Consider the following 20,633-nt stretch of genomic DNA (forward strand, 5'->3'; position numbering starts at 1 on the left):
TAATTTCCCTTCTCATCAACAGTTCACAGTGGTTCCCTTTTCTCCACATCCTAGCCAACACTTATCTATCTATCTCCCTATCTATCTATCTACCTATCTTCTATCTATCTATATAAAACTCTAATATGCAAATAGACCGAACAGCAGAACAACCGGTCGCTATGACGTGCGCTGACCACCAAGGGGCGTGCGCGGAACATGGCGGGCGTTGGCAGCAGGCAGCAGAGCGTGGAACATGGCAGGCATCGGCTGCAGCGGGATGGTGGAGCAGGTGAGCAGGGGCGCCAGACCAAGATGGGATACCGGTTGCTTTCATTGGGACGAGCCTCTGGTGGTTACTGAAAATTCTTTGCTCCTGCGTGCCACGGTTCCACCCGACGCTCCCACCTGCTGCCGGCGTCTGGCACCAGTCCCGATCGCTCAGCGCTGTCAGCTGTGAGCGGCAGATGCCAGTCCCAATCGCCCCTCAGGGCTTCTCCACCCCCCCCCTGCTCTTGAGAGGCAATTGGGGCCGGCAGCTGCCTCTCACACCTGCTTCTATGACGGCCCTGCTCACACCCGCTGCTGGTGCCGGAGCCGCCGCTTGCACCCACTGCCGGCTTCAGCCCCACTCCCACTTGCAGCTGGCGCCAGAGCCACTGCTGGCACCATCAGCCGGTACTAGTGGCGGCTGCTGGCCCCAATCGCCCCTGAGGGCTTCTCCACTTCCCCCTACTCCTGAGGGGCCATCAGGGCAGCCGCTGCTCACACCCACTGACAGCCCTGACCCCGCTCACACCCACCACTGGCATCGGCCCCAATTGCTCTGCGCTGTCAATGGGTATGAGCAGGGCCGGTGCCGTCAGCGCATGGGAGTGGAGGTGACAGGAGTGGGGCTGCCGGCAGATGGGACCGGGGGCCGCAGCAGGATTGGCCAGGTGGGGGTGTGGAGGATGGGCCGAGACCCACCCCTGTACCCACTGCAACCTCGCAGCCCATGGTTCTTTTCAAGGTGCATGAATTCGTGCACTGGGCCCCTGGTTGATAACCATCCTAACAGGTGTGAGCTGATATCTCATTGTGGTTTTGATTTGTATTTCTCTAATGATGAGTGATGTTGAGTACCTTTTCTTTTACCTATTGGCCATCTGTATGTCATCTTTGGAAAATTGTCTATTCAGATTGTTCTTTTTTTTTTTTTTTTGAAGAATAGTTTATTAAGTTTGATCATTAAAATAATATATATTCTTAATAAATTCTAATTTTAAAAAAAAACCACCCCAAAACAGTGGTACATCTACACAATGGAATACTATGCTGCTGTAAAAAGGAAGGAACTGCTACCATTTGCAACAGCATGGATGGACCTAGAGAGCATATGCTAAGCGAAATAAGCCAGTCAGAGAAAAATAAATATCACATTATCTCACTCATTTGTGGAATAGAATGAACAACATAAACTGATGAACAGAAACAGATCCAGAGACCGAGAAGCATTGATCAGATGGTCAAACCTCAGAGGGAAGGTAGGGGAGGGCAGGAGTAAGGGGGAGAGAACAACCAAAGGACTTAAACGCACACATGTAAGCATAACCAATGGACACAGACACTAGTGGGGTGAGGGCATGAGTGAGGGGGGCATTGGGGGGTAAGGACACATATGTAATACCTTAATAAAAACAAAAGTATACAGAACCTAAGGCCCCCGATCTTCCGCCTCTGGTGTGGGAAGGCTCATCAACTAGGGAAAATGGGGCTAACAGTCCTTTCACAGAAGGACTCCTTAATGCTTTGTCTGACAATTACCACATGACGCCTTGGGACTGGCAGATTTTAGCTAAAACGACTTCAGACGCCAGTCAGTGCTAGAGATAGCAGAATATGATGAGATCTGTGAACCTAGGCTGAGACCTAGGCTGCACCTGGCTGTAAGTCCCAGGCAAATGTAAAACATCTGAAAGATCCATGAAAAGATGATTTATTAAGTCTTGTGTATGTGTTATGCACGCTTGTAAATATCATATATATGAGTGTTGATTGTTGTTTTATCTGTCTTTGTTGTTTGGTTTAATCTGTTTATTGTTAGTCTATTAAGCATGCCTCTGATTTACCTTCATAGAAAAGAAACAGTAGGTAGTCAGACAATTACTGACTTTCCCCAGAGTAAACAGAATGTGGGGGTGGGGAGAAAGAAAAAAAATAGTTTATTAAGTGAGTCTATCATTTCTTTCTGGCTATGGGTATAGGTCTCACTTCTTTTGGTTCAAATCCAGTGTAATATTCCCCCCTGAGCCCACTGTGTTTTCTTCAAAGGGTTTTAGAGTTTTAGGTCTTTGGTCCATTTTGAATTGATTTTTATATATGGTATAAGGTAAGGATCCAACTTCATGCTTATGCATATGGATATTCAGTTTTCTCCACATCATTTGTTAGAAAAGAATGTCTTTGTTTCTGGCACCCTTATCAAAAATCATTTGACCATTTATGTTGGGGTTTATTTCTGGGCTCTCTATTTGATTATTCTATGTGTCTGTCTTTTCGCCATAATCATTTTATTTTGATTACTGTAGTTTTGTAAGTAGTTTTAAAATTAGGAAGTGTGGTATCTCCAATTTTGTTTGCATTTTCAAGATTGTTTTGGCACTTTGGGGTTCCTTGAAATTCCATATGAATTTTAGGATGGATTTTTTTTAATTTCTGAAAAAAATGTGATTGGGATTTTGATAGGGGTTGCATTAAATTTGTAGATCATTTTGCGTAGTATTGACATCTTAACAAAATTAAGTCTTTGCCTGTTTATTGCCTATATTTTTTCTTTAAAAAAATTTCAGTTTCTTATTTCTAAAGTTAAAATCAACAACTATGTATTTCACTGTTAGTAGTATGTCAAAATTGCCAGCTACTGTGGTTGAATTATTTCAAGTGATTAAAAAGATGTTTTAGCCACAGATGCTATTTTCAAGAAATTTATAGTCCAGTGGAGGAAGTTAGAAATACATACATATCCTATATAATAACAGTCTAGCAACCATAATGGCAGAATGACCGCTTGACCAGTCTCTATGAGGTGCACTGACCACCTCTTGGTCCCTTTCCCCAGCCGGCAGGCTCCAATCGCCTGATGAACGGGGACCTAGGGGTGGGTGGCAGGGGATGCGGGCGGCTCCAGACCGAGGCCCCCTCCCCACCGGTCGCCCCACACACAGGGTGATCCGGGGTGGGGCCAGCAAGCGGGTGGGAATGGCCGACCTCTCGGTCCTTCCCCCCTGTCCGTCAGGCTCCAATCGCCCAATAGCGAACAGGGAACTGTGGTGGGTGGCAGTGGGCAGTGGGGCCAGCTTGCAGGCGGGAATGGCCAACCTCTTGGTCCCTCCCCCCGGCCATCAGGCTCCGATCATCCCATGGCGAGGGGGGAACCAGGGTGGGTGGCAGCAGGGGCAGGGCCACAAGTGGGTGGGATTGGCCGACCTCTTGGTCCCTCCCCCCAGGCCTTCAGGCTCTGATTGCCTGATGACAAACTGGGAACCTGGGGGGGGTGGGGGCGGGCTAGCTGCTGGCAGCCAGGGAAGATGGCCCTGATCACAGGCCAGGCCTAGGGACCGTACCCGCACACAAATTCCGTGCACCGGGCCTCTAGTATAAATATAATAAAGGTAATAAAACCACTGCTGTCAGAGCAGTATGAAGTGCTGTAGGAGTTTCAAAAAAGGCAAGATTACCCTCAGCCAGGCTTTATCATACTGTTGCCTCAAATATGCAGTTGGATATCATTGGGCATCTATACATCGGCAGTTACTATGGAGAGCAGATAGATATTCAGGAAATCTTCTGATTGAGATTGGGTTGTGGATGAGACTTGAGATAGTACAAACTTTTAATTTCTAACCACTGGAAGGATATAAAAAACCATTGCTATTGGCTGTGGGGGTGGCTTGCATTTGTCTTTTAATATTCATAATAACTTGTACATGTATAATGGAAGAAAAGCTCTAACAGCAAATGCTGATTATAGATACTGGTGAATTAAAGATAATGGTAGTAAGAGTCACTTGCCACTTACACTCTAGGCTTTATTTTCATGAACAGTAATAGCAATTAGATATACTGAGTCATTCATGGCCCATTTGTTGTGCATTTTGAATACCATATTTAATTCTTGCTTCAACCTTTATTATTTTCTTATTCTTTAATTTGATGGTTTGCTTAACAAAATTTAAGGTAACATTGGCATACAGTAAAAATTGCGTTAAGTACAACTCATATTTGTTAATGTAAAAAGTAGTAATTTACATGGAGTAAGAAGGATTCCTTTTACATCACTGATCTTAAAGAGTATGAGCTTTTTAAATGGTGGAGCCATTTTCCCTAAGATTTGCTGGCATTTAAATTAAAAAGACGTCGGAGAGTGGCATTTAAATCAATGAGTTGCATCTTGTCTGTTCTTTTTAGTTCATTGCTTAAAATGTCAGTAAGCAATGGGTAGCTGTATGCCCATGATCTACTCAGGTAGGCCTTTCTAACGGAGTTATGATAAACCCAGCATATGTACACATGCTTTTGATTCTCAGATTTTCTATACCATATGGTATGAATTTTTAAATACCATTTAAATTAATTTAGGCACAGAGTGGGCATGGTCTTGAATTTAGACAGGAATGGCTCTAAAATGTCACCCCTTAAGTTTTGTGTCATCCTACTGAAATCTAGACCATCTTGTCTTTCCTAAGTGAAACTTGTCATTACTACTTCCATTTCCTTTCCTGAGGTGTTAACTCTGAAAAAGAAAATAATCAACTATGTAAGTGTCCTCCCCCATTCGTTTCCTCCAAAACACCCACACTCATAAGATGACAGATATTAGAGTTACAAAAGAAAATTTTTAAAGTTTAACTGTTTATTGCCCTGAGGTCTAACTTCCATGCCAATATAATTTTGTTGCTTTATTCAATAATGTCCTTGCTATTTCAGGAACCTCTAGAGCTTGATGGAAAGAATCCTATATAATAAAGAGCTAACATGCTAATGGTCATGACGCCCTCATGCGGTAAAGACTGTTCAGCAGGAGACTGCGTGCGCGGCAGGGCAGAGCCACTGCATTGCTCTGGAGATGGGGCAGAAGCAGGGAGGTGCCCGGAGGAGGCGGGACCATCCCATGGCGGAGAGGGCGGGGTGAGGCCCCATAGCACCCCCCCACCACCAGTCCTTTGCCACCCACTGCTCGCACTCAGCGCCCCCACTGCCCACCTGCCAGGGGAAGGAGCGCCCGTGCCGCCAGGAAGTGGCACTCAAAACTCCGCAGGAGGCAGGAGGCTTCCACACTCTCCTCTGGCACCATGATGGGGTGGAGCCGCCGCATTGCTAGGGAGACAGGGCGGAAGTGGGGAGGCACCTGGAGGAGGTGGGACCAGCTGGAGGCAACTCTCAGGACCGAGGGCGGGGCTTGAAGTGGCCAGAGAAGACCAGAGGAGTTGGGGGCGGGGCCGGGCGCACTTGAGCTCTGGATGGAGAGGTTAGGGTGTCAAGGCGGGGCAGCGGGTGGGTGGGCGGTGCTGCACGATTTCGCACGCAGGGTCACTAGTGTAAAATAAATGCATGGGAACAATATTAATAAACAACAGAATTTTAATTGAGATTCAGTAACACCACTTGGATAAATATAAAACAAGCAATTCTATAAAAGACAATATTTTTAAGTATGTTACTTATTCCTGAATTACTTTATAAGTATAATTCTATTTAGAGTTTTTTAAAAAATAAGAAAAAAACACTGTCTTCTTTGAGGAGCTGGTGGTGGTAAGAACAGAATTTAAATGATTTTGAGTATAATCTGAAAGAATAAAGCCAGAATGGCTGGGACATTTGAGAAAATTTAAATAACAAGTGGGTATTTGCCTTCCCAAGACTTACTACAAATATAAAATAATTTTCACAGTATAATACTGATTATTATTTTTTTTAGTTCTTTATTAAGGAAAGAGCTTTTTAAAAAACATAATGACTATTATCCCAGAGCTACAGAATCAAAGCTCTGGGAGTATGTTCCAGGTATGTATATATAGGTGAACCAATTCCTGAATCCTGAAGGAAACAACTCATAGGAGATTTCAGTTCAAATCTCCAACTTGATTGCTTTTTAGTTCTGGATAATAAAGGAAAAGAAGAACAATTGTTTTTTATTATGTCACATCATTTTGTTATTTTTTTGCCATACCGTATGTAATGATTCCTTCTAGAATTTAGGCGTGGGGGATGGGAAATGACATTTGTTTTTCTTTAACTTCCTATTTCCTAGTGATTGTTTTAGCTTTATAGCTCTTTGTCATATGAACAGTTTTGTTCTTTTTGGTCCATTTAATTTTGGTACAGGTATGTCCAGTAAGGGAGAATGAGCTATATTGTGCATATACATCATTGCTATAACTGTTTTAAAAAATATGTTCTTACTGATTTTTAGAGAGAGAAGAAGGGAGAGGGAGAGAGAGAAAGAAACATCGATGAGAAAGAAACAGTGGTCAGCTGCCTCCTACATGATCCCTACTAGGGATTGAGCCCGAAATCCTTGGCCATGTGCCCTGACCAGGAATCAAACTGGTGACCTCTTGGTGCATGGGATGGACTCAACCAGCTGGGCTTTTGCTATAAAATTTTAACATGGGGAACAGATTCAATTGAAGAAGGTATATGACTTTGTGTTATATATTTTATCTTCGGTTATTCTGGATAGAAAACAAGCTAAACAATCATTTGGTGAAAATTATTGTTAAACAACGTTTGAACTCTGGAAATACTTAAGAGCATATAACAAACGGAGAATCATTTATTTTTAAAAAAATCTAAATCTCAGTACGAACAACAAGAATCTGTGGCATTCAAACCATGATTCACTCCCACCCACCTCCCTTAGCTCTGCTTGAGGGAAGCTCGTCTCTAAGCAGGAGGAGCAGATTTGGGGCATTTCTCATACCTTCTAGCCTTTTGTTGCTGATGCTTTCTTCTAGGTCAGCGGTTCTCAATCTGTGGGTCGCAACCCCTTTGGGAGTCGAACGACCCTTTCACAGGGGTCGCCTAAGACCATCAGAAAACACATATATAATTACATATTGTTTTTGTGATTAATCACTATGCTTTAATTATGTTAAATTTGTAACAATGAAATTGGGGGTCACCATAGCATATGAGGAACTGTATTAAAGGGTCGCAGCATTAGGAAGGTTGAGAATTACTGTTCTAGGGATTCCTTTCAGCACTCAGTCTTTACTGAGTGAAAGTGTATTCTAGGTGGAGCAGGCTGAGAACATTGTCCTGGGCCATGCCTTATTCATAAGGCAAAATTCTGGTGCCTTGAGGGACAAGTCATCCAGCACCTCCACTCATAGAGCACAGGTCTTGCTCAGATAAGGGAGACACTGTGCCAGCCCCCAGTATTTGTGCAGTGGCACAGAGGTTCTTCTGAAGGGAGAAGGAGGCCTTAAGAACAGAGAATTCTTAAGGGGACTAGCTCTCCCAAGGGAACTGACTTTATTTGGAATAGAGCAGGCAAAAAGATGTTGAAAATCTTTGTGGTGAACAATTAAGAAGATGCTGGTAGTTCCCCAATGCTAGAGCAACTAGTGAAATAGCAGACAAGTTAAATGTTTAAAAGAATTTTTTTAAAAAGATAGCAAAGAGCCCTCCTGGGGTTGGAGCAAGTCTCAAAGACTGGCAACACCTTATCCCTACAGAGAGGTCCCACTTTTATAGGTTCAGACTGGTGCTATGTATGCCCCAGGGTGTGGCAAAAACAATAGAACAATTAGTAGAGGCTAACAGCTGGGTGTATGGTACCACTACAGACAAATCAGCCAGAAGCTTATAAAAGGAAGACCCAAGAAAGAATCTGCCAGAATCCAACTGAAACCTCAGTCATTCCTGGTGGACAGAGAGACTGTGCATGCTCAAGACAGCATCCTCTGAGAAGTGATGTCAGAGGCTACACACTGCTGGGCAAGTAGAGTTCAATGAACTAGAAGTAGAAAGGGACAGTTTCTAATGATAAAAGGATCAGTTTATCAGAAAGACATAATTAAATCCTCAACAACAGAGTCCAAAATTGGTGAAACAAAATGCGACAGAATTAAAGGGGAAATAGATAATTCAACAATAATAGTTGGACACATCAACACCCCACTTTCAGCAATAGGCAGAACATCAACAAAGATGGAAGACTTGAACAACACTATGAATCGAGACATAACATCTCTAGGGCACTTCACCCAACAAGATCAAGCCTGCTGAATAAGGCATTATTTAAAAGTTCATTTTATTTCTATAAACGAGCAGCGAACAGTCTGAACATGAAATTCAGTTTACAATGGCATCAAAAAGAATAAAATACTTAGGAATAAATTTAACAACAGTGTAAGACTTACATACTTTAAATTACAAAATATTGTTAAAAGAAATTGAAGATCTAAGTACAGTAAATGGGAAAATATCGCATGTTCATGAATTGGAAGACTTAATATTATGAAGATGGCATTACTCCCCAAACTGATTTGCAGAATCTGCATTCCCATCAAACTCCCCAGCTGGCCTCTTTCATATGAAATTTCAAGGGACCTGAAATAGCCAAAACAGTCTTATAAACGAACAAATTAGGAGGACTCACACTTTGCAATTTTAAAACTTACTACAAAATGATGGTAATCAACATAGTGTGTTACTGGCATAAGGTTAGATAGATATATAGATTAATGGAATAGAATTGGAAGTCCAGAAGTAAAATTATGGCCAGTGGTTTTTCACAAAGGAAGTCGGACCCTTCTTATACCCTATACAAAAATTTACTCAATTGATCATAGACCTAAAAGTCCTAAAACTATAAAACTTTTAGAAAAAAACATAAGAGTAAATCTACATGACCTTGGATTAGCCACTAGTTTTTCAGATATAATACCAAAAGCACAAATGTTAAAAGAGTATAATAAATTATAATTCATTAAAATTAAAAAATTTTATATTGCCAGCTGTAGCATCAGTGAAATGATAGCTCACAGATGGGAGAAAATATTGCAACTCATATATCTGATAGTAGAGTTATATACAGAACATGTCAAGAATTCTTACAGCTCAAAAATAAAAAGGTAAATAGCCCAATTAAAAATTGGGCAAAACTTATGAATAGACATTTCTGCAAAGAAGGTATATTTACATGGCCAATAAACACATGAAAAGATGCTCAATTACCCTAGTCCTTACAGGAATACAAATGTAAACCATGAGCTACAACTTCTCATCTACTAGGATGGTGTAATAAAAAAGATAACAAGTGTTCATGAGTATGTGGAGAAATGGAATTTCTATTATTGCTGTGGGGAATATAAAATGGAGTAGCTGCTTTGGATAATGGTTTGGCACTTCCTCAAAATGGTAAACATAGTTAACATACAATCCAGAAGTTCCACTCCTAAGTATATAAATGCAAGAGAAATAAAAATATACATTCACACAAAAACTTACACATATTAAAAGCAGCATTATTCATAGTAGCCAAAAAAGTAGAAACAACCCAAATGTTCATCAACTGGTGAATGGATACAATGTGGTATATCATACAGTGGAATATTATTTAGGAATAAAAAGGAAGTAAATACTACATGCCACAACTTGGATGACCTTTAAAACATTATTCTAGAAGAAAAGTCATTTGCCCCAAAAAAACCCCACAAATAGTGTATGATTTCATTTATATGAAATGTATTTAATTTTACCCTTTAAATGGATAAATAGTATAGCATGTGTATTATATCTCAATAAAACTGTTTAAAAAGAACAAAAATAGATATGACCATAATTGATATGTACCAGCTTAAAGTCGTGTGTATTTCAGAGGCCAGGTAGATAAAATGGTTAATTGTTTGATTCAAGAAAAAAACATTTATCACCTGCCTTACTGAATGCTCAGTTAGTTGCTCTGTGTTGATTTAGATTAGAAAGTAGCCTTCTAATCTAAATCAACACAGAATGCTATATGAAACATAGTTTAAGGATAGATATTTTGTTCAAGGTCTGACTGAATTGACTGACTGTAGGGCTACGGAGTTAAGTTTAAGTCCAGTTTATGCCATTTAATGTCTGTTTTTTAAAAATCTCTAAACAATGAAATGGCATCAATAGTTGAGGATTTTGTTGGACTATTCAATTAATACAGACATACCTTGTTGTATTGCACTTTGCTTTATTATGGTTTATGGATGGTGTGTTGTTTTACAAATTGAAGTCATGGCCCTCCACCAACAAAAAGATTACGACTTACTTTATTGTGGTGGTGTGGAATCAAACCTGAAGTATTTCCAAGGTATATATATATATCTACCTGTTCCTAATACATTTTAGATGTTAAATCTATATCAAAATTAAATTAGTTGTGATTCACTTTTAAAATTCAATTTCTTAATAATTTTTTAGTCCATGAGAGAGAATGTTGGGAAGTGCAACTATAATAAAGGTTTTTGTAATGATTTATAATACTTAAAATATTTTGTTTAAAAAGTTTCAAACGATGTAGCAAACTTAGCATGTCTTTCATGGAAATGTTAAGTCACTGTTGTTTAAGTTTGAGTATGCAAGAGAGTTCTTCATATTAAACTATCCTATATAATAAAAGCCTAATATGCAAATTGACCCAATGGTGGAACAACCGGTAGCTATGACGTGCACTGACCACCAGGGGGCAGACGCTCAATGTGGGGGGCAGATGCTCAATGCGGGAGCCTTACGCAGGCCCCCAGGCCAGCCAAGGCGGGGGGCCGGCGAGCAGGTGGTACCAGGCTGGCCAAGGTGGGTGCCAGCAGGGGGCCCCCTGACCACCCCACAGATTGGCCCTGATCGCCAGCCAGGCCTAGGGACACTACCCGTGCATGAATTTCATGCACAGGGCCTCTAGTTTGTTTATGATTTGTAATGGATGCTAAATGTATCTTTGAAAAATACGTATTTTTATTGCACTGTTGACACAATTTGGGTGATGGGGAAATCAGAGAGCTGGTTGCAAATATCACTAAATGTATTTAAAATCTTTGAGGAAATCATTTGTGAATTATAACATGCCTTTAGTGTCTTGTTTGACATTGTGCCAAGGTATTTCCCCATCTTCTTCTTTAGAGCACTTTAAAATTTTCCATTATATAACTAAATGCATGTGTTGATTCATTGTAGTAACTTGAAGTAAGTTACATGCACTGGTATTTTAAACACTGGTATTTAAAAACAAAATAGTTGTTTCTAAGAACACTTAAAAAATGTACTTTGCTTTTCCTTATAATCTTTTTTCTATTATCATAGTTTCCTCTTTATTTATTAGCTACAAGGGTGGAAGTGCAAAGTGTTGTTAACCAAGTTCAATACTCCTGCAGTCTGAGAGCAGGTTTTGACAGTCTGTGGGATGACATATGATACTGAAGTGTTTCCCCTTAAGATACTGAAATGTTTCCCCTTAAAGCATGAGATGCACTCTGTTTTTGAGTTATTTTTTCTAGTGCGAGTTTTGACCTGTTAATTTCACAACCCATTAAAGATTTGAAAGTTTCAGTTTGTAAAATAGTATTCTAGGCACAGAATTGTGAACTCAAATACATTCTTCTTGAGTTTTACCTCCAAACGGCCCTTTACAAATTTTTGTTTTGTGTCTGGAGAAAACAGATCTTTTACTAGGAAGGCAGATGTGATTCACAGATGAGACTTGGAGTTTTAAGATTTTTTTTTTTTTACTGAGTTGAGTTGAGTTGTCTGAACTATTGCTGTAGTATACATGGCCAATACACACATGAAAAGATGCCCAAGAACCATTATATAGAATGCTCAAAAAATTTCCCTTTAATAATTATAGATTAATTAGAGTTTATTTGTAAGTTTTAAACAAAACTCATAATTTAAAAAACTTGGATTAAAAGCCAGAGAGAGAGAGAGAGAGAGAGAGAGAGAGAGAGAGAGAGAGAGAGAGAGAAGTTTTGTTCATCCTCACCTGAGGGTATTTTTTCCATTGATTTTTAGAGAAAGTGGAAGGAAGGAAGAAAAAGAGAGAGAAACATCTATGAGAGAGACACACATTGATTGGTTGTCTCCCCTATGTGCTCTGATCAGGGCTGGGGATTGAACCTGCAACCCAGGTACGTGCCCTTGAGTGGAATTCAAACCCACAGCCCTTTTGTGCAACCACTGAGCCAGACCAGCCAGGGCCAAAGTATATTTTCATATTCACTTTGCTTTTATACTTTTGTGGAGATAAATTTTATCCTGATTTGAAGTTTTAAAATATTTTAATTGTATTAAGCTAATTTGTCTTATCTGTTGTTAATGTTCCTTTTTTTAACATCTATGCTTTTGATATTGAATGGAGATAGATACTTGTGCAAATATGTCACCAAATTTTTTGCAGGGACACTTAGTCGGTCTGGATGAACCAGCTTCAGGAGCTGGGCGGGAAGCTCTGCTTAAACAAGAGCAAGCAAAAATCATTCGATTCGAGAAACAAGCAGAAGAGTTCCTCAATGCAGTCTTTTATAGAAAAGGTTGGTTCCAATAAAGAATGACGTTTAGCATCTGCTTGTCTTGTATTAACCTTCTTAATTTCAATGTCATTTTTAAAGAGTTACTTTAAAAAGTATTTTTCTTTATTGATAATACACTTTATAATTCTCCATGTTTCTTCAGTCAAGTTAAATTTGAAATAGGGTAAGGCAACCCCACTCCCTCCTTTTACTCTGAAGTGATAGGTTTTAGTTAAATAATTCTTAAAATTATTGTGAAAGTCTGAAAGTTGCAAGGTTTCAGTAGTTCTATATATTGTTAGTCAGATTTTCTTACATAAACAGTTACTGTTTTTATCACTGATAACCATAAAACTAACTGTAAATTTCTAGTAATTTCTCACTGAACTATTGTTTGCAGAGAAAAATGTAAAGTTATGTCTTAAAATTAGATTTGCAAGCAGTTTTTCTCTTTGATGTAGTCTTATTTCACTAGTTTTTTTAAGTTACTAAAATTAGAAAAAGAAATTTATTATTATAAAATAAAATTTTCCCCCATACATTTGAGGTGGCATTTAGTAGCTTCACCTCTTGTATTTTTCAATTTATCTTTCTCCTTGAAACTTTTGTAGGCTTGTTTTACATTTCTCTAGCCTAAAAGAATAATTGCTACCAGCCAAGATCTTTAGGAAGTTTCCATTCATGAGCCATATTAGTGAAGAGTCTTTACCTTCAAGATATTCTTTCTAAATAGATTTTTAATCTTCAGCAGACACAATGATTCCATTTTCTTTAATATTTCTTCAGTGTTCTAGTTTACACCTGTCATTCCTCTGGAAATTTCTTTCTTCCCTTTTAAGTTTAAAAGCTGGTGTTCGCCTGTACACTGGTTAAAAGTCTGATAAGTGCTGATTCTAATGGGTTGGTTACATTTGGAGACCAGCTGGGCTTCTGCATAATGTAATTAGTATTTTCAAAAGGGTGTGTGAGGTGAAGTGTAGTAGAAAATTAAGGAATGCAAAAAAAAAGAAAAGGGAATTCACAAGATTATTGTTTTTAATGGCATTTAAAAAAAATTTCTTCTATCAGTTCCCTAGACAAAATTAAATCTTTTGTACATCCTCTCTTCTCTTTTAAATAATACCGTCTTGCACTTTCTGACTAAAGCTCCCAACTGAAGCTCTTGGACTCACCTGATTGTCTCAGTAAAGTACCCTAATTCCAAAATTATGTTCAAAACAGTAATATTGTTATTTCGTTTTATGAACATTTGATTGTTTTACTACAATAACCCACATTTAAAGTGTAAATGACTGCCCTGACCTGTTTGGATCAGTGGATAGAGCATCGGCCTGCGGAGTCAAGGGTCCCGGGTTCAATTCCGGTCAAGGGCATGTACCTTGGTTGTGGGCACATCCCCAGTGGGGAGTGTGCAGGAGGCAGCTGATCGATGTTTATCTCTCATCGATGTTTCTAGCTCTCTATCCCTCTCCTTTTCTCTCTGTAAAAAATCAATAAAATATATTTTTTTAAAAATAATATAAAATAAAGTGTAAATGACTAATAGGTCTATCAATTTATTAACTAAATAAAATATCTTGACAGCTCCTCTGCTATGTACTGAATCATGGGTCTAATGCTACAGAAAATGTCATTATCTGAAAAGAGGAACTCTACCTGATGTACATGGAGCAACCACTTTTCATTCACTCGTAGCATGGAGGGAGTTTGCTTACTTTTCTACTAGTCCCATTTTTTGTCATGCAGAAATAATTTACATTGAAGTTCATAAAATTTTATTTAGAAATTAAACTTTTGAGAACATAACCTTTAGGGGAGGAATTGTTACCTTGAAATCAGTCTTGGAATAAACTTCAAGAGATGAGAATTCCTTAAATTTGTATGTAAAGTTAAGTTTGTATATTTTTGTATACTGGCATATGATGCTCAGAAAAAACTATTGCTTTGCAATTGGAAGTTCCTTCTGCCTTGCTTTATGTATTAATATTGTTATTTTTAGATATTTTATTAATCATCTTGGAAACATCTCAAAGATGAGTATTAATAGTCTTCAAATTAATATCTAAAATGTTTATTATCCAGAGATATGACAGCCAATTTAGTCTGAAGTGAATATTTTGTTTTTAGTAACTACTTCAGATATTTGGATTTAGTCCTTTGTTTCCAACTATTGCAAATCGTATGTTATAAATAATTGAGTATGTAAAAATTATATCACTAAATAGAAACATTAATGCAATAAAAGTAGGCTTTTGTGGTACGAATTTTATAATAAATTCCAACTTAAGGACAGTATATCTTCTTCAATTGTCATGATCATATTTCTTTTCAGCATGTTTTGTCACTTGTGTTAAGGAAATCTGATACTTGTCTAAATGTTAGATTTCCATTTTTGAAATATGCAGATGGCTGTGAGGCAGCATTTACATGTTTTTCTGTAGTTTTAATTTTGATCTGACTTGCTGTTTTTTATTTGACTCAGTTGTGCATATTCCCTGAGACATGACTCAGTTTATAGATATATTTTAAGAAAGTGAAGGAATGAAAAGTGTTGAGGAAGCTTTCAAAAGACAGAAATTCAAATGCAGAGATGTCATCAATTCATAAACATGAATTGTGGTTTGTGATTGTTATTCATGCAACAAAAAGGTAAAATATGCTGCAGCCATTTAAAGCTCAAAGGTAGCAATTTGTGTTATTTATCCTAAAACCTTTGACTCCTATGAATCTTTAATTACATTTATTAATCTAGTTAAACACAGAGACATTTCATAGATTACTTCATTTTGCCTCCTGTTTGGAAACTTCTTTATGTATTACATATTCTCCAACTTTTCAGGGGGAAAATATACACTAATACATTAAAACTTGAAATTACAGTGTGTGTGTGTGTGTGTGTGTGTGTGTGTGTGTGTGTGTGTATTCTTGTATTTAGAGGATTGTATGCTATGTGAAAAAAATGGATCTTAAGTGGAAAGTTTAATGAATATTAATAAGAAAACCCATTCAGTAGAGAGATTTTTAAAGCAATGTATAGCTAAAATGTTTATTAAAAACACTTAAGGAACCATTTTAAGTGATTATATTAACTTCTGAATCTTACCACCTTAGCTAGTTTGGCTCAGTGAGTAGAGTGTTGGCCTGCAGACTGAAGGGTCCTGGGTTCAATTCCAGTCAAGGGCAAATGCCTGGGTTGCGGCCTTGATCCCCAGTAGGGGGTGTGCAGGAGGCAGCCGGTCAAGGATTGATGTTTCAATCTCTCTCCCTCTCGCTTCCTCTCTGAAATCAATAAAAATCTTTTTAAAAAACACTTCTGAATCTCACCTAACTTGAGTACCTTTATTTCTATACTCTCTGGCATACTCAGAGTTTTTATTTATAGAGAGGAAATTTAGGGTGGAAAATACTTTTTAGTAGAATAGAAATGTTGTTATTGGTAGAACAAAAACCTTGTTAAACTCCAGAGAATTAAATAAATATTCTGACTTTAAATCATTCTCTGGTATCGAATATTGTCCTTCAAGAAAAAGAATTCTCTGTTTTTAGGAGTCCTGTGAGGTTTTGAGTGTGTGTGTGTGTGTGTGTGTGTGTGTGTGTGTGTGTGTGTGTGTGTTTTGTGATAACGTTAGATTTTAGTTATGAGTCACTTTTTTCTAAATTTGTAAATCAACCTAAGTTCCTTACAGCTCCTGGATAACGTAATTTATCTTCTATAGTTAACCTTTAAAAGACCAAGGAAACTTAGGTTCTCCATCTTCTAAAACCTCGGAAGTATTGTGGAGAAGTAAAGATCATGGTTGGAACATTAAGGTCAGGGGGAGAGGTTTTTTTTGTGTGTTTTTTGTTTTTTGTTCTTTTTGTTTTGTTTTTTTGGTAAATATGTGGTGAGGCAGTGTACTGTGGTGGCCTCAGGAGCCAGATTGCCCCTCTTTAAATATGTTTTTATTGATTTATTTTTTATTTTTTTAGAGAGAGGAAGGGAGAGGGATAAAGAGATGGAAACATCAATTGGTTGCCTCCTGCACCCCTACCAAGGATCCAGCTCGCCACCTGGGCATGTGCCTGACTAGGAATTGAACCAGTGACCTCTTTGCTCATGGGTCAATGCTCAACCACTGAGCCACACCAGCTAGGCAGGGGGAGAGGTTTAATCAAGGGTTTACCACTAACCATCTATACAGATTTGAAGAGGCCACTTGATCTTTAGAGCACATTTCTTTCATTTGTTAAAAAACACAGCAATTGAATGGTAATTGATTTGATTGATCCATTTATTACTTAACTAATATGAATGCATACTTAACAGCAGGCTATATTAGGTGCTGACTATACAATGGTGAATAAACAATCTCTGGCGAATATTGATACAGATGTGATAATATATGTATGCAAAACATTTTGCCTTTTGTTTTAACCCATTTGACCTTCAAGGTCTTTTTCCAGTGCTGAAAATTGAATTAATTTTTTAAAATTAATATTGATTACAAATGATAACTTAGATGCTTCTTTTATTGCTTCCCTAGCTGTTGTGTTTAGGGGTTGGCACAGTGTATTTAAAGAACTCATAGGAAATATGAGATTTGTCATTTAAACTTCTAGCCCAAGGGTTCTAAAGTTGCGGCCCCTCCACCGGCAGTATGGAGAGGCCTGTTAGAAATGCCTTGGCCTCACCCTAGAATCAGGCAGACCTGATTCTACAAGCTCTCAGTGATTCGGATGAATATCAAAGTGTGAGGAGTATTGCCCTAGCCTATCATTGGTTTAATATTAAGTATCTCCTTTTATAATCTTGGTACACCTTCAGTCCTTAACAGAAAGTAAACACTCATGAACTGAGTAATCCATGCTTCAGCAGTTTAGGAAGAAACTGCTGATAAGAACAACAGATATGACCTAGAGGTAGTAAATAGGGTAGTAATTATTTTATAAAAGGAGTGTTGGGGGGATTTCTGTATCAGGTAAGTGATTCTTGCCCCCAAAATAGTTATTATCCTTTTATTTGATTCATAATCTTGGGGAGATGTTTATAACTAATTTTATGAAAATGTTATTTTTTAAAATCTGCAGCTCATAAACTTAGAGGTTAAAAATATAACTATGAGGAAATGCTATTTTAGGATACTGCATTTTAAGAAAAAATAAAATGAAATTTTATGTTTGCTTAAAAGCTGTCTTTTTTTTTTTTTTAGTAATTGTCCCACTTTAAAAGTAAATAAATCTTTGTTTACAGACAGTCCCTGGGTCTCCGACCCCAATATTCCCCTAGTGGCCCGTGAGATCATGCAGCGAATGATCCAACAATTTGCTGCTGAATATACCTCAAAAAATAGCTCTACTCAGGACCCCAGCCAGCCCAATAGCACAAAGAACCAAAGCCTGCCGAAAGCATCTCCAGTCACCACCTCTCCCACGGCTGCAACTACTCAGAACCCTGTGCTCAGCAAACTTCTCATGGCTGACCAAGACTCACCTCTGGACCTTACTGTCAGAAAGTCTCAGTCAGAACCTAGTGAACAAGGTATGGTTTGATGTCAAGGTCTCCTCTGTCCAATCAGAATACTTTAACTTGGGGAGAAAAAAAATATTGGCAAGTAGGGCACCAGTAGCAATAATAGAATAAAAACTAATGTGATTCTTAAATTGCTAACTATGCAGTGATAGAGAAGTTCAGATAAATTGGCTACCTTACCCATCAGGAGTCCATAGTCATGTTTTATGTACCACCCAGAAAAGTTAGGTAGTTACAGTTGTTACTGATCTTTAAGTTACTTGATATTTATATAAGCATTTTATACTTTCCATAATGTTGTCATATCCATTGTTTTAAAAAAAACCTGAAAAATTACTTTTTCCCCTTCTCCATCAATGTTCTAGGATTAGCACCCGAGAAATAAACATGTCTTTGTTTGTTAGGTAGAAGAAGTTATATTCTGCAAATGAGATTATAAGACAAAAATGTATTATTTTTCAGTTTTAAAAAAGAAGTTCTTAGGGTTAGAAATAATGAGAAAACAGTAAACACACTTCAGATTGTTAAGTCTATTCATTATTTTATTTAAAAAACACACACACATATTTCATATATGCACTATATTGTGAACTAACCCACAAGCATTTCCAGATCATTTGCTGGTGAGGATCCTAATTAAGTAGTAGGTTAAGAGGTTATCAGTTTTGCTTAGCAAATAATTCTTGAGTCTTTGAAAAGTTTACTTTCTTAAATAGATTAAATATTTCTGTTGCTTTGTGATCTCATTTTACCTTAATTTCACAAAGATGAAGTGAGCATTTTCACTCTGCCATTGTTCAAACAAGTAAAAAATTTTAATTGGTAATGTCTATACTAATGAGATTTTGTCATAGAAATTTCATAAGAGTATGCAGAAAAGTTATCAGATGTGTGGATTTATTAGTGAGAAATACATGTTTATTTTACAAAGTAAATTAAGTTTAATTCTTATAAAAACCTGTTTTAAAGGACTTTCTTTTGCTTATTGTAAATTATTTACGAAGGATTTGCACTTAATGGACGAAATAATTTTCCTTTGCTTTTTTCCTGTTTCTGTATAGTGAGTAGCAGTCAGAATGTCTAAGTTTTTCTAAGAGATTTCCTAGCACAAGACCTCGTGGTTGTTCTGTGCAAGGGTATACTGTACATTGATCAGTGTACCCTTGATTACATATTTGCAAAGTTGTTTTTTTCTGTTTTATTGAGGATTTTTTTTCTTTACCAAATTGGTAGCTTTCATTAAAATTTTATTGCTCAAAATATTGCACTAAAAGCTTCAGATTTACAATGGGAGAATGACAGCATAGAGATTGTATTTAAAGTATTAATAATGGAGATTAACATAAAAAGATACCACTAGTCTAACTTAACTTTGTATAGCTAGTGGTATGCTTAAAAGGTGTATTGTTTTGACAGCATGTACTTAAAAAGAAAAATTTGAACTAGGTGATAGGATTTTAGTATACAAGCTCATTGTTTCATTTTAAAATTACATTTCCTAAATGAATTTGTTGCCTATTTGATTACACAGACTTAGAGGTCTTTAAATAATACTGTCTTTGGTTGGAAATATTTTAATTAGTATATTTGCTTGTTAGATATCTAATTGGGTTAGATGTGTAATAGGATACTTGGTTTTATAAAATTACAATGATATATTTAGAAATATTAGTGACTGTGACAAGACAATACTTATTTTGTATGAGTGTGGGCTTTTTGGGTTTATAAACTCAATTGCATATTTATTTCTAAGAGCCTGAAATTGGGAGATACAGTGTCTTCAGGCACAAGTTCTAAGTGGGTTTAATATTGGGGCAGTTTTTAACATAACTAGATAGCTAAGCCTCTCTGCTGGTCAACTGAAAATCAGGGGTGCATTGAGCATTATCTTACTCCGTTAATTTTGGACAGAATGGCAACTAAAAGTTGTCCAGACACTTGAGTTTTCTCTTCTAGACATGTCTATAAGGGGAATAAAAATCTTTGTGGGAAAAGAAAGTTGTCAGATTTTCTATTCTAGTAACATGAATTTGGGATTTGGTCTAACTTCTAAGACATTAAACCTCTAGGGTTCAGTCATTATTAAGACTATTTTTTTCTTCTTTCTTCCCTTAAACTTTGCCCATCAATTTATAATAGCTTATTAACAACAACAAAAAACAACCCTTTGCCTTTATAAATATCAGCTTGTGAATTTTGAACCTCTGCAGATATTTTTCAAAAGATTGACAAATGTAGTTTTTTATAGAGGTGTCCAAAGCGTAATTACAATATATGCACATTGTATAAACAGCTAACAACTGATTCATCTTACAGAGTGTATGTGTGTAATTTAACCATGTAAACTTATATTTTAAAATGACTTTTGCATTACTTATTGCTTAAACTTTTATGTACTTTTAGTGCTTTGGTAAGATTATTTAGAAAATGAAGTCTAATAGTTGTATGGCTGAACCTCAAACTGTATAAACTCCTATTTCTAACATCTCACTGTATCTTAACATCTATAGTGATAGGCTTTACCTTTTATTTTGCCCTATAATAAAATATTTTACACTTCTAGATATTAGATATAACAAGCTTTGCTAAATTTATGTTGCTTCAGGACGAAAAATATC

The 20,633-nt window shown here is 37.4% G+C and overlaps 1 protein-coding gene across 17 annotated transcripts in view; it reads left to right on the plus strand.

Annotated features, from left to right (window-relative positions):
- LCOR (ligand dependent nuclear receptor corepressor) overlaps positions 1 to 20,633 on the plus strand; it is a 121,589-nt gene that overhangs the window by 58,216 nt on the left and 42,740 nt on the right. For 13 of the 17 annotated variants that reach the window (XM_059660943.1, XM_059660941.1, XM_059660950.1 and 10 more), the window contains 2 exons: positions 12,395 to 12,527; positions 17,737 to 18,024. The exons of 1 other annotated variant lie outside the window; for it this stretch is intronic. In XM_059660943.1, coding sequence (XP_059516926.1) covers positions 17,787 to 18,024 — 238 coding nt within the window. In that variant the 5' untranslated portion in view covers positions 12,395 to 12,527; positions 17,737 to 17,786. The remainder of the gene's footprint in view (positions 1 to 12,394; positions 12,528 to 17,736; positions 18,025 to 20,633) is intronic. 3 more of the 17 variants (XM_059660944.1, XM_059660947.1, XM_059660948.1) reach the window with 1 other exon arrangement.

This window comes from Myotis daubentonii, chromosome 13 (assembly GCF_963259705.1).
Source record: "Myotis daubentonii chromosome 13, mMyoDau2.1, whole genome shotgun sequence".
NCBI classification, from domain to species: Eukaryota; Metazoa; Chordata; class Mammalia; order Chiroptera; family Vespertilionidae; genus Myotis; species Myotis daubentonii.